At 45.7% G+C, this 14,283-nt stretch overlaps 1 protein-coding gene across 1 annotated transcript in view; it reads right to left on the bottom strand.

The window, feature by feature from the left end:
• The window catches only part of HYDIN (HYDIN axonemal central pair apparatus protein), a 1,819,717-nt gene that overhangs the window by 1,634,221 nt on the left and 171,213 nt on the right, over positions 1 to 14,283 (bottom strand). The window contains exon 7 of the mRNA XM_029609235.1: positions 12,770 to 12,894. Within this exon, the coding sequence (XP_029465095.1) occupies positions 12,770 to 12,894 (125 nt within the window). The remainder of the gene's footprint in view (positions 1 to 12,769; positions 12,895 to 14,283) is intronic.

Here is a 14,283-nt window from a genome sequence, read left to right on the forward strand (position 1 = left end):
CTTAGACACGGCTTTCATAGCCCATCAAATGCAAATGGCCCAGCAAAGATATTTTGAAGGGGGGAATAAAGCTGGCAAGGTCCTAGCCAATATTTTGAAACATCGGCAAGCTCAGGCCACAATTGTCAAAATAAAAAGCAAGGAGGGTGACATATTGACTGATAATAAATCTATTAGACAACGCTTCCATCAATTCTATTCTGAATTATATTCAAGAGATGAAGAGATTTGTATGGAAGACATTGATAAGTATTTAGCGGCCTCTAAAGTTCCTGCTTTAGAGGAATCCCAACAACGGATACTGAACAAGGATATCTCGGAGCAGGAAATCATTTTGGCTATTCGCTCCCTCAAACCTGGGAAATCACCGGGGCTTGATGGTTATACAGGGCAGTTTTACCAAACATTCGCCCCATACATTGCCAAGTTCTTTCTTGCCCTTAAAGAGGGGTCATTATTATCGTCATCAGCAAACACTGCTGGTATCACAATTTTGGCCAAGCCGGGAAGAGATCCCACAGTCTGCGGTTCCTACAGACCAATTTCCCTAATAAACATTGATTTAAAAATCTTAGCAAAAATCTTGGCGACCCGGTTGAATAGTTTTATTGCTCGCATTATTCATCCAGACCAAGCAGGATTTATTCCTGGACGCCAAGCAAGTGATAACGTTCACAAAATCATAGACATGTTTTGGTGGGTAAAGAAACATAATATCCCAGTGGTAGCTCTATCTGTCGATGCTGAGAAAGCGTTCGACATGGTACACTGGCCGTATTTATTTGCACTACTACGTAAATTGCAATTTGGGGATTCCTTTATACAATGGATTCAGCAGTTATACACAAATCCGTTAGCATGTATAAAAATAAATGGGGGTTATTCACCCACGTTCCCGGTACGGCGGGGTACCCGACAAGGATGCCCTCTGTCACCCCTCCTTTTTGCAATTTTCTTAGAACCATTTGCAACTTTGGTGAGAAATCATCCTGATATCAAAGGGGTAGAAGTGGGATCCTTTACTTCCAAATTGTCTCTCTTCGCGGACAACATTTTGCTATTGGTAACCGAACCGGATATATCCCTAAACCATGTGACTGTAGCCATGGAAGAGTTTAGTCGGGTCTCTGGCTTCCGGCTTAACTGGGAAAAGTCGGAAATTCTAAACGTTAATCTTTCTCACTCATCTGAACAGGACCTCAGGACTCGGTTTCGATTTAAATGGGCTCAAAATAAATTAAAATATTTAGGGGTATTCATTAGCGCCACACAAGACATGTTTCATTTAAATTATGACAAGTTATGGTCTACGATTCTCAGGGAGCTGGAGGAATGGAACAGATATAGCATTTCCTGGCTAGGCAGAATTGCTGCAGTTAAAATTACTATTCTCCCTAAATTGTTATATCTGTTTCAGACCTTGCCAATTGCAGTCCCCAGACAAAGATTGTTTCAGTGGCAAAAACGCTTGATGCTTTATATCTGGGGAGGTAAACGACCTAGGATTGCTCGTCACACTCACTACAAGCCCAGAACATGGGGAGGATTGGGGGTGCCTAATCTAGAAAGATACTTCATGGCAGCTCGATTTAAAACAATTGCAGATTGGCATAAGCAGTCTTATCCAAAATCGTGGTTTCTATTTAGCCAGCAATTAGTTGGTGACTTACGTTTATGTAGTATTTTATGGCAGCCAAAACACACTTGGACGTTACATACTGAGGAGGTCTTACCCCCCACTATGTTACTTTCCCTCCAACTTTGGTCTGCCAAAAAATGTATGCTCCTGGGGAAACGAGAATATCACCATTCCACTTATTTATATGCCAATAAGAATTTTACCCCGGGATATGAGAATCCGGCTTTCCGGAGGTGGAAAGACCGGGGCATCCGTACTTGGGGACATATTTGGGGATCCAAGGGCCTTATCTCTTTTCAGGACTTGCAATTGAGATATGGGATGGAGGGGTCTGATATTTTTCTATACCTTCAACTACGTCACTTTGCACAGTCTTCTCCATTGTGTGAACACCTCCAGCTTGGAAAGTCGGAATTTGAAAGCTTTTGTAACAAAGCAGATTTCACAGTTAAATTATTGTCTGTGTTATATAATCTGTTGGGAATGGAACCAATTGTGAAAACCAAATACATGTTGGCGTGGGAACAGGATTTACATGTAGCTTTTTCTCCCCAAGAGTGGGAGGGGATTTTTACGAACACCAGTAAGGGACTAATAGCTGCTTCATTAATTGAAAATTCATTGAAGCTGCTGTTTCGTTGGCATTATTGTCCGACTCGCCTACATCGTATGATGCCACAAGTATCTGACCAGTGCTGGAGGGGTTGCCACACTGAGGGCAATTATTTGCATATATGGTGGACTTGTCCTCTGCTTCGGCCGTTGTGGCAAGACATTGACTCCTGGATACAACGTTTATGTGGCATTTCTGAACGTTTACTACCACAGCATACACTATTGCGTATTCCCATGATTTCAGGTAAGGAGGGTCTTAATAGATTAATTAATTATATTTGTTCAGCTACCAGGATTAAAATTGCAAAGAAATGGAAGTCTACCCACTTACCGTCCCTGGCCGAAATACAAGTTAAATTGGGACACATACATACCATGGCTGAGATAACTGCTAGGATTAAGAAACAGCTTCGCCAGTTCCAGGACACTTGGGCAGTATACATTACATGGAAGAAGGACTACTTGCTTAACATTTCTAACTGAGACACTAGTTTACAGTTCCTCGGTTATCGTGTCTGCTGAATGCTCCTTGATATCTTGTGCTTAATATTCCCTTTGGCAGATCAACCTCTTACTAGTTTACCCATCACTATATAGCTACTGTATCCCTATAATCTATTATCTCATGTGTGATAATAGCTTACGGGGGGGGGGGGGGGGGTTGGGAGATATACTGTCTAAATTCAACTGAGGCAAAGACAAGTGGAATATGGTCCAATCACTTTATTCATATGAGGTTGCATATATACATTTTTATACATTTATAAAAGGTTAACCTTTGTTGCTACTGTAATGTTTTTGGTTTTATGTTACATGTGACTTGTGCTAGGCATGGCTTATGTATATGCTCAAAGCTTTGGTCCTGGTTTTCATATGTCTGTTAATACACTAATAAAAAATATTTCAATTGAAAAAAAAAAATTTCAATTTCTTTTGATAAACCCATTGTGGGATCTCCTTGCAAGGGACTATAGAATTCAGTGTTCGATAATTGACGATGTACCTCATTTGAATATTGAATTCTGTCTAATAACACAATTTTCCCGCCTTTGTCGGCGGGCTTGATAATCAAATCAGAATTATCACGTAATTCTTGAATGGCTGTGAATTCTTCTGATGTTAAATTACAGAATTTATTTACATCAGTAAATTGCCGACGTAACTGACTCAATACAAGTTGATAAAATGCAAAAATAATAGGGTCAGGTGGACCTGATGGACACCAAGTGGAGGGATTTTTAAATATTGAGATGTCTACACTTCCAGGCTGATCAACAAAAAAATGTTTATATATAATTTTCTCACAAATTTAAATAAGGCTACTTTCAAATCGAATAATTTTGCTCTTGGGGTCGGTAAAAAAGTAAGACCCCTATTCAATACACGTACATGTGCTGGAGACAGGATTATTTTTGATAAATTCAGAATTAGGCATTCCGATTGGTTTGGGACCAGGTTTGCCTGAAGTTGTATGTTGTCTCGTCTATCCATGATTTTCCCGGCCTCTGATTGTATATGGCCGATGGCTTGACCGCCCTCGGGATCCTAAACAACGCTGATCTTGCGCTCGTGTATCAGAATTGTCTCTCTGTCTGGACTCTGATTCATCTCCAGATGAATCATTGTATCTTCGTCTCTGTTTATGTTTAGACTGAATTTCATCACCAGAGGAGTCCTCACTATTCGAATCAAAAGTAACTTTCCGGGCCTCCGGAAAACATGGCGGTTGCAGCGTCGAGCCGGTCCGGGAATGCCCGAGGACAAGTGGCAGGAGAAGCCGCGGTAGCCAGTCTTCCCACAGACGGAGAGGGAGGTGCCAGAGAGGTAAGGAGGGTGGAGAGAGGGCGTCGGGCACCGACGGACACAACAGTAGCCTTCATCTGATGCATGTCATCAAAGCTCCATGATGCCAGAATCTAAAAGGTTGAATCTTTTGCTCTCTTTGAGTGGGAAAGGAAAGACGATGGTTCATCTCCCTGGCCTTTCTGGCGCTTGATAGAGATGTGAATCGGACCTGAAATTGGTTCGGTTCCGGTTCCGATTCAAATCGTGCATTTTGTTTCGTCAGGCCCAATCGTTTTGTTTTTTTTTATCAGCTGCGCCCGATCCGATAAACAAAAAACCCACCCCGACCCTTTAAAACCTCTCCCTTAGCCTCCACCACCCTCCCGACCCCCCCAAAAATGTTTTAAAATTACCTGGTGGTCCAGTGGGCCCCGGGAGCGATCTCCCACTCTCGGGCTGTCGGCTGCCACTAATAAAAATGGCGCCGATGGCCCTTTGCCCTTACCATGTGACAGGGTAACCGTGCCATTGGCCGGCCCCTGTCACATGGTAGGTGCACTGGACGGCCGGCGCCATCTTTAAAAATGGCGCCGGCCGTCCAGTGCACCTACCATGTGACAGGGGCCGGCCAATGGCACGGTTACCCTGTCACATGGTAAGGGCAAAGGGCCATCGGCGCCATTTTTATTAGTGGCAGCCGACGGCCCGAGAGCGGGAGATCGCTCCCGGGGCCCACTGAACCACCAGGTAATTTTAAAACATTTTGGAGGGGTCGGGAGGGTGGTGGAGGCTAAGGGAGCGGTTTTAAAGGGTCGGGGTGGGTTTTTTGTTTATCGGCCGACAGCCCGAGCACGAGAGAATGCTCCCGGGACCCCTGCTGGACCACCAGGTAATTTTAAAACGTTTTTGGGGGGGCGGGAGGGTAGTGGAGGCTAAGGGAGCGGTTTTAAAGGGTCGGGGTGGGTTTTTAGGTTGTATCCTAACTCCCGTTAGTGTGCACTAACCCGATTAACGATTTTTTCACGATAAATCGGTGGAATTTCTATTGTTTCGCACTCTTTAACGATTAATGACGATTTAAAAAATATCGGACGATATTTTAAATCATCAAAAAACGATTCACATCCCTAGCGCTTGATGTCAAGGGGACCTGATGCCTTTCCAATGTCAATGCAGCTCCTGGGCCCTTCGATTTTGATGCCTCCGATGCCAATACCAATGAACTGAACTTATGCATCCTGAAGTAGTTTTTCATGAGATCAAGCCAGGATCGATATTCTCTAAGGGTCATAATAATGGTTTTCTCCTAGATGAAGGACACATGTATCATGGGTATCCATGGTAAACATGAACCTCCTGCACAGGGTGCACTTGCTGAAGATGCTGGCCTTCTTCTCTTGGAGGGGCATCAGATGAAAAAGAAGCACAGTGAAATCAAATGACTCGATGACAAAAAAAATCCAACCGGTAGCACCTCAGTGCATTAATGCCAGTGCACCTTGCAGTCACCAAAAAAGAAAGGAAACTTAGGGAAAAAAAAGACCAAAAAAAAAAAAACCTGCCTAAGCAACTATGCAGAAAGGAACAAGCCTGCAGTGCCCCACAAAAGACTAGTTTTTCCTAACAGCAGGAAAGACAAAGAACCACAATCTGTGGACTCTGTGAAAAAGATGAGACTGCAGAGGCCCCAACGTAGATGCATAGCAGTATATCATAGAAACTTCTATATCAACCTTCCAAGTCAGGTTCTATTTGACATCATCCATGTGTGAGGACTGCCATCATGCTTATCCTCAGAGAATGCGGCTTTTGTGCTGAAGTGGGGATTAAGGCTTCCTCTTCCTTACTTATAGCCCGAGGACCTTGAAATCTGACAAGAAACAGTAAAAGAATTCAAAAAATCATGGAATAAGCACAGAGGACCATTAGTGACCAAGATGTAAAGTTAGAGATCAACCGGGGCCAGAAGCAAACTGGACAGAGCAGATGGGCATTTATAGTCCTTATCTGACATCATAGTCTATGTTTCTATGAGACTGTGAACCCTTCTGCTGCTTCAAGGAATGAGGGAAGGCTTCCTCCTTCCTCTTACCACCCTGCACACCCCCATGGAGATTATAGTCATAGTAAACTAGGGAAGAGTTATGCTAACCCTGCCTGTTGAGTTATAGGAGATTGCAGACTTTAAGCAGCGCAAGAGAACAAGGAATCCTCCACCATTTCTCACTCTCTTCCCCAAGTTTGGAAGATTGCTGTACTGAGTGCCATAGCTAGGAGTTCTTTTTTTACCAGTTGCCTGTTTGTATTTGTTGGTAGGCTACATGCATGCTCCGTTTCATGTACTGCCAGACTCGCTATTAGTTCACTGGGGAAGGGAGGGGCAACTCCGAATACTGCCTCTCCATGCAGGTACTTTTTAATAGAAAATGTGGTGGATGCATGCAATGTTCTCCTGGAAGACATGGTCAGGACAAGATCAGTAGTGGAATTCAAAACGATGTGGGATAAAGCAGAGTAGCTTATCTGTAACAGGTGTTCTCCTAGAACAGCAGGATTTTAGACCTCACTCATGGGTGACATCGGATGGAGCCCGACACAGAAAACTTATGTCAAAATTTCTGCAACTTTGACTGTGCAAACCGAGCATGCCCATCATGCCTTATTCCACGAGTCCATGTGGGGTCCCTCTTCAGTCTCATAACATAGAATTACGAAAAAATTAAAACTAAAAAATAGAAACCCAAATCCATGGGGTGGCGGGTGGGTTTCGTGAGGACTAACATCCTGCTGTCCTAGCAGAACACCAGTTACAAGTAAGCAACTCTGCTTTCTCCTAGGACAAGCAGGATGGTAGTTCTCACACATGGGCAAATCCCTAGCTACAGGCTGCTCCCCAACATAAAAGGGGACCAACAAGCACCAAAGAGGTCCAACAGGCACAACAAACACAGTGCTGTTGGTAACAGAGGGGGGAGGCACCCTGAACCCAAACAATGGGCCCTAGGCAGTGACAGTTGGGTTCTATACCTCAAAAAGATTCTGAAGGACAGACTGGCTGAACCTACTTCCAAGTCAGTCATCCCTATCCAGGCAGTAGTGAGGTGCGAATGTGTGAAGAGAACTCCACGTTGCAGCCTTGCAGATCTCCTCCATGGGAATTGCTCGCAAATGGGCCACCAACGTTGCCATGGCTCTAACAGAATGATCCTTGACATGACCTCCTAGATGCAGTCCTCCCTGGGCATAACAGGAGATGCAGTCTGTTAGCCAATTGGATAGTGACTGTTTGACAATGGCAACTCCCAATCTATTCCTAACAAAAGAAATAAAAAGTTGGATGGACTGACTATGGTCTTCTGTCCGCTCCAGATAGAAGGTTATGGCTCTCTTGCAATCCAGACTGTGCAGTGCTCATTCGCCTTGGTGCAAATGGGGCATGGGAAAGAATGTTGGCAGGACAATTGACTGACTGGTTAAGATGAAAATTTGTCACTACCTTAGGCAGGAACTTACGGTGCTTAGGCACGACCACCCTAAAATGATAAAACTTGTAATAAGGTGGATAAGTCACTAAGGCCTGGAGCTCGCTGACACTGCACACTGAAGTGACCACCAACAAAAATAGGACCTTTCACATCAGGTACCTCAGGTCACAGGTGTGCAGTGGCTCAAAAGGAGCTTTCATCAGCTGAGCTAGCACCATGTTGAGATCCCAAAACATACAAGAGGCCTTAGGGATGGCTTCAACTGAAGCAGGCCCTGGCTGTACAAAAATGGGCGCACCATGTACACCTCAGTGGTATGCGCCAATTTCACTGAAATGAACTCTAATAGAGTTGGTCTTTAAGTCAGCTTCGACAGGTGTAGGAGGTAGACAAGCGGTTTTTGCGTGGGGCAGGAGAATGGATCTAAGGCCTTCTCACACTACACAGAAAACCTCCTCCACTTCAGTCCATTGGACTTTCTCATGGAAGGCTTTCTGGAAGCTACCAGGACCCAAGACACATTCTCAGAAAGATCGAGCGGTTGCAGGATTAACCTCTCAACATCCAGGTTGTAAGTGACAGGTCCTGGAGGTTGGGATAGTGTAGCCTGCCCTGATCTTGCATGATGAGATCTGGGGAAGTCCCCAGACTGATTGGCCTCTGGATGGACAACTCCCAAAGCAATGGAAACCAATGAGGGTCTATGAGGATCATAGTCCCTGGTCCTCATGAAACTTCAAGAGAGTCTTCATGACTAGAGGAATCTGAGGATACACGTACAGAAGACCCCTGCCCCAATGTCGGGCAAAGGTGTCCGAGGCTGTTTGCCATCTGACCTGTACAGGGAGCAGAACTGAGTCACGTTCCTGTCCACATTTGGGCTCCCCCAGAGGCAGAAAATCCGGTTCGCTACCCCCTGGTCCAGAGACCACTCATGGGCTCTAAAGATACGACTCAGTCTGTCCGCTATCACATTCTGCATTCCAGGCAGATACATGGCCCTGAGTAATATCCCGTGGGACAAGCCCCAGGACCAGATCTGGATTACTTCCTGACACAGGAGGTATGACCCTGGGCCTCCCTGTTGTTATCCACATCACTATTTGGTTGTCTGTTTATATCAGGACAATTTTGTTGGACAGCCGATCTCTGAAAGCCCATAGCATGTACCTGATCACCCGGAGCTCTAGAATGTTGATCTGACACCATGCTTCCTGGGCAGAGCATAAGCCCTGGGTGTGCAGCCCCTCTACATGAACACCCCACCCCAAGGTGGACGCATCCATGGTTAGGACAATTTGGGTAGGGGGATTTTGGAAAGATATTCCCCATTCCAATTTCGAGAGAACCTGCCAAAGGACAAAGAGTCCCGGAGAAATAGAGTGACTCAGATGCATGTGCAGAGGCTCTGTGTGGCCTGGCACCACTACAAACTCAGGGTCCATCGAGCTCTGTGCATGTGTAAGCATGTCAAGGGAATAACATGGATGGTTGCAGCCATGTGGCTCAACATGTGCTGAGCTGAAACCTGCTAGCTCTGTTGAATCACTACCACTGTGGATGCTAAGATGATCACCCTGGAACATAGCAGGAAGGCTCTTGCCTGAGCCGTGTCTAGCAGGGCTCCTATGAAGTCCAATCGAGGTGACGGGAGATGGGACTTTGGGTAGTTGATGACTAACCCTAGTGACTTCAGCACCTGGATGGTCAAGTACAAGGACCAATTTGGCCCCTATCTGAGAGGTGCTCTTGACCAGCAAATCACCAAGTAAGGAAAACATGCACTCCCAGTCTGCGGAGGTGTGCCCCCACCATGGCCAAACATTTTATGAAGACACATGGGGCCGATGCTAGCCTGAATGGCAATACTCTGTACTGGAAGCTATGTTTTCCCACCACAAATCTGAGAGACTTCCTGTACCCTGGGAAGATCTCGATGTGAATGTATGCATCCTTTAAATCAAGGGAGCATAGCCAGTCCCCTTTTTTGCAGGAAAGGAATCAGGGTGCCCAGGGAAATAATCTTGAACTTTTCTTTTTTAAGAAACTTGTTCAAGGCCCTCAGGTCTAGGATAGGATAGAGTCCCCCTGTTCTCTTTGGAATCAGGAAGTACCGGGAGTAGAATCCCTGCCCTCTTTGCCTTGTTAGGACAGGTTCGGCTGCTCTGGCTGTTAAGAGGGCAGCAAGCTCCCGTAACAGTACCTCCTGATGCAAAGAACCGTAGCCTGCCCCCGACCTGGGGGGGTGGTCCAATGTTATTGGTACAGGTAGCTGGCTTATGCTCCCTACGATCCAATCAAAACCCCTTCCCAGGATTTGGCTGGGGAGCCGGCTGGGGCTCGGGAGCTCTCTGTTGCCTGGGATGGCCACGAGAGCTCACCTTCTGAGAACGGAAACGAGTGGCCAGACTTCCTCTGACCCTGCCTCGCAGACCTCCTAATTGAGGAAGGCGGGTCTGAAGTGCTGGCAGAGAGCTGCTGGAGGGTCTCATGGTTATCCTGTAACTAGTCCACCGCGTCCCTTATCTTATCTCCAAAGAGATTCTCTCCTGTGCACAGCAAGTCAGCGAGTCTTTCCTGTGCCTCCAGTCGAAGATCCGAGGCCTGCAGCCATGCCATTCTGCGGGTGCCGATTCCCATCGTAGAGACTCTTGATGCCATCTCAAAAACATCGTAGGTTGAACGAAGCTCATGTTTTCCACATTCCAGACCCTGCAAAACCAGTGATAAGAAGGGGTCTTGCTGCTGCTGAGGCAGTCACTTGGCTGCCTCTTGTACCTGCTTCCAGAGGTTGCGTGAGTATTAGCTCGTGTAGAACTGGTAAGAGGCAATGCGGGGTAATGAACATAGCCCCTTGGAAACTTTCCTCCCTAGAGCGGCCATCACTCTATGATCCTTGCCCGGGGGCACCAAGGCTGTCCAAGAGCACTTGACTTTTTGAGAGCGGATTCAACCACTACCAACTGGTGTGAAAGCTGTCACTTCTCGAATTCAGTAGCCTGTTGGACAAAGTAAAACCTATCCACCTTCCTGTTGACGGGAGGTACTGTGAGGGGGTGCTCACAGATCCTCAACAGCAACTCCTTAAAGATCTCCTGCACTGGGACCACCACGATCTCTTTAGGAGCCTCCATGAACTGGAGGATTTCCAGCATCTTATGTCTGGCATCATCCTCTGTCATTAACTGAAATGGGATGACCTCCACCATCGCCTGTACGAAACCTGTGAAGGTCAAGTCCTCCAGATGAGACCTCCTTTGCTCATCTGGAGGAGACTGTTCTGAGAGAAGATCTTCTGAGTCCTCTGAGGAGGATTCTGCAGTGTCCTTCCCCCCAGGGCGTCATACGGGGCCTCATCCTTACTGTAGTTCACATGGGATGTGGCCCTAGGTGCTCCGCCTTCATCCAGAGGCAAGGGCATTGGTGGCACCAGTGCCAGCCCTGGCAAAGCTGAACCTGGGACTGCAGGCCTCAGTGTCCCTGCTGGCTTTGATGAAGCTTCTTCTTTGGAGGAACCAGCAATGAGAACCGTAATCGGTCAGGGGAAGCAACGGTGCCCTACCAGACATCGATGGCCTCCCGAGAACTGAAACCAATTGGGTCGGTAACACACAGATAAGCACGTTGAGCCATTCCAGCAGCAGTTCCAGCAGAGTGAGTGCCAGCACCTGTATGTATGCATATACATATGTGTGTTTGTGTGTATGTGTGTGTGTGTGTATTATATATATACTAGCCGTTAGGCCCGTTCAAACGGGCGAGATTCCATCGGTCAGACCAGCATATCGTGGGAGGGCCTGTACTCCCTCCCCCCTTCCCCGGCGGCGGAAGGACGGGCTCAGGCTGTGAGTCGGGAAGTGGGAGCGCCTGTGCTGCAGTGTGCGCGAGAGCTGCGCTGTCTTTCTCTGGTGTTCTGGGCGTCAAATCTGCAGGTCGGTTAGAGCTCTCTCTTCCGCGCATGTGCGGCCCGTTGGCTCTACTGCGCATTTGCGGCATGTCGGTCCCAGCTCCCTTATAGGTATGATACACACATAGTCTCCTCAGTCAGGTAAAATCTACCTGCCAAAGCCGGGAGATACCCGCATGGCTTGGGCCAGCATGTGAGTATGTGCACAAATCAGGGCTAGTCAGAGGGGTTTGAAGGATCGGGGCTAATACGGTAAAAGGTAGGTTATCTAGCTAGGGGTAGTTAGGAAGTTAGGAGCCTTTACCTGGGTGAACTCTGAATGTACTGAGGAAACTGGTAATTGCATCAACGCACTTATCTAATAAAATTCCCTCACTTATGCAGTAGAACCAGCATTTGCGCGCACAAGCAGCATTCACAAAATTGTGCACATATGTCCACGTGTACAGGCAATTTTATATCATGTACGCATATACACACGTATGTTATTAAATGGCCATGTCCATTCATGCAAGCCGCCATATATGCATACATGTACACCCTCGCAACTGTTTAAAAGTTACCATCATAGTAGTGTGTAGTACTTCTACCAAACTCTAGATGTTCTAACACGGGGCTTCCCAAACCTGTCCATGGTACCCCACAGACAAAACGGGTTTTCAGGATGTACACAATGAATATGCATGAAATGTGCATATACTGAGTCTCCATGATATGCAAATTTATCTCATTCATATTCATTGTGAATATTCTGAAAACTCAACTAGCTGTGGAGTCCCCAGGACAAGTCTGGGAAGCCTTGTTCTAACAATTAGAAAATATTATCCAAATCAAAACCAGAATATATAATGAACATTTAATAGCAGGCATAAAACTCTTGGGTTTGGTACTATAAAAATGTAAGATGCTACTGAAAGGGAATTGTCAGTTCAGCTTCATTTGCATTTCTACATCCTACTGATATGGTAGTAACTTATAACATAAATAGATTTGGATAGAGAATCCAAAACTATGCCTTAGTAACTTCTTAATAAATATACAATACTGAAACATCACAGCTTTTCTTAGAAATCTGTGGGCAACCCTGAGGTTACTCCATGTAAAGTAGTGGCGTTTCCTGTGTGTGTCTGCAGATTGTTCACAGAAATGTATTACTTTTTAGCAGTTTGCACTGTGCCTTTCATATTAATTTAATTTTTCTCTTAGTGACTTCAGCTCAGATCACTAAACTAAGTCAGGGCCATCACACTCTGAAGAAGTGATGCTCTTCAAATCTGGAGGAATGCTGATGGCCATGCTTAATATGAGTCTTTATTAGATCTAAAATTAAGCTCTTACCAGTATCATAGTTTATAACCAAATCCTCAGAGTGATCACCTATGTGTTGAGGCTTGAATTCCACTGTCATCTGCATACTCTCCCCAATACCCATTGTCCCCAAAGAGGGTTCTATTGAGAAAGGCCTGAAACAAAAAACAAAGAATTGATTACAAATCAAACCCAAACTAGAAAGATACTCTTAAAACTATACCTGCTTGTCATCAGTCAATCTAAGAATTAAATTATAATTTGTTACTTTGGAGACAACTAATACTACAACCACAATATTATGACCACTGCAAGATCAATTTCAAGGAAACATTGGGCTAGAAAGAAGAGGCAAATGTTTTCTTTAAAGACAAATGTATTTGCTAATTAACAAATGTATAGGATGAAAAATTATTTTAAAAATCATACATGTCAGTCATATTCATGAATAAATATTAATCATCTTGTTTTCTCTGATGTTCTGCTATCATGAATCATGACATCACTTGCGACTATAATCAATGGGAAAAACCTGATTACCTTACCGTAAATGTTGTATCCATAGATAGCTGGTTGAATTAGCCATGCTGTCTGGGAGACGTCCACGGCGACCTGTAGGCAGAGTTTTCCTCAGGAGTCACAGAGTTTTTAACTCTGCGCGGTTGTTTTTCCACGCGAATCAGCGCCCCCTCATCAATCTGTTAGTGACCAAGCTTTTACTGTGAAGTGGAATAATACCAAGACTGTCTAGGGTTGTGGGCGAGTTCGCATGGCTAATTCACCCTGCTGTCTACGGAAACACCATTTACGGTAAGCAAACTTGCGTTTTCCAGTCGACAGCAGGCTGAATTAGCCATGCTGTCTGGGCATCCCAAACCGTTTGTGTCCTTTCAGAGTCATGTTTTTGAAGTCCAGGGAAACAAGCCACAACTGAAGGTAGACAGTCTTATCTTTTGAGGAAATTGGACAAGACTGCGGAGCTCACTGCAGCATTGGAGGTCACTTGTTGGTGCAGATACTAATGGGACGTAAACGTGTGAATAGAGGACCATGTGGTTGCCTTGCATATGTCCAGTAGTGGCACCTTTCTGAGATGGGTGACCGAGGTTGCCATAGCTCTAATTTAATGCGCACGAGCCTTCCCTTCCAGCGCAGTTGATCATTTTGAATAGCAGAAATGAATACATTGTGACAGCCAGCTGGCGATAGTCCTTTTGGAGACCGGCTGACCAGGAGCGTTTGGGTTAAAAGAGAGGAAGAGCTGTGAGGGTCTGGAGGGTGTTTTCAGTTCTCTGTTTATAGTAAGCTAAGGCTCTTTCACAGTCCAGTGTATGAAGAAGGTGCTCCCTGTCGTTGTGGTGGGGCTTTGGGACAAAGATGGAAAGCAGACACCACCTTGGGCAGGAAGGTGGGGTGAGGGCGATGGGTAACCCTGTCATGGTAGAATTCCAAATAAGCAGGGTAGTGAACCAAGGCTTGAAGTTCGCTAATTCTCCTAGCTGAAGTGACAGCCACCAGAAACACTACCTTCCAGTGTGGAAGTT

The sequence above is a fragment of the Rhinatrema bivittatum genome, chromosome 7 (assembly GCF_901001135.1).
Source record: "Rhinatrema bivittatum chromosome 7, aRhiBiv1.1, whole genome shotgun sequence".
NCBI classification, from domain to species: Eukaryota; Metazoa; Chordata; class Amphibia; order Gymnophiona; family Rhinatrematidae; genus Rhinatrema; species Rhinatrema bivittatum.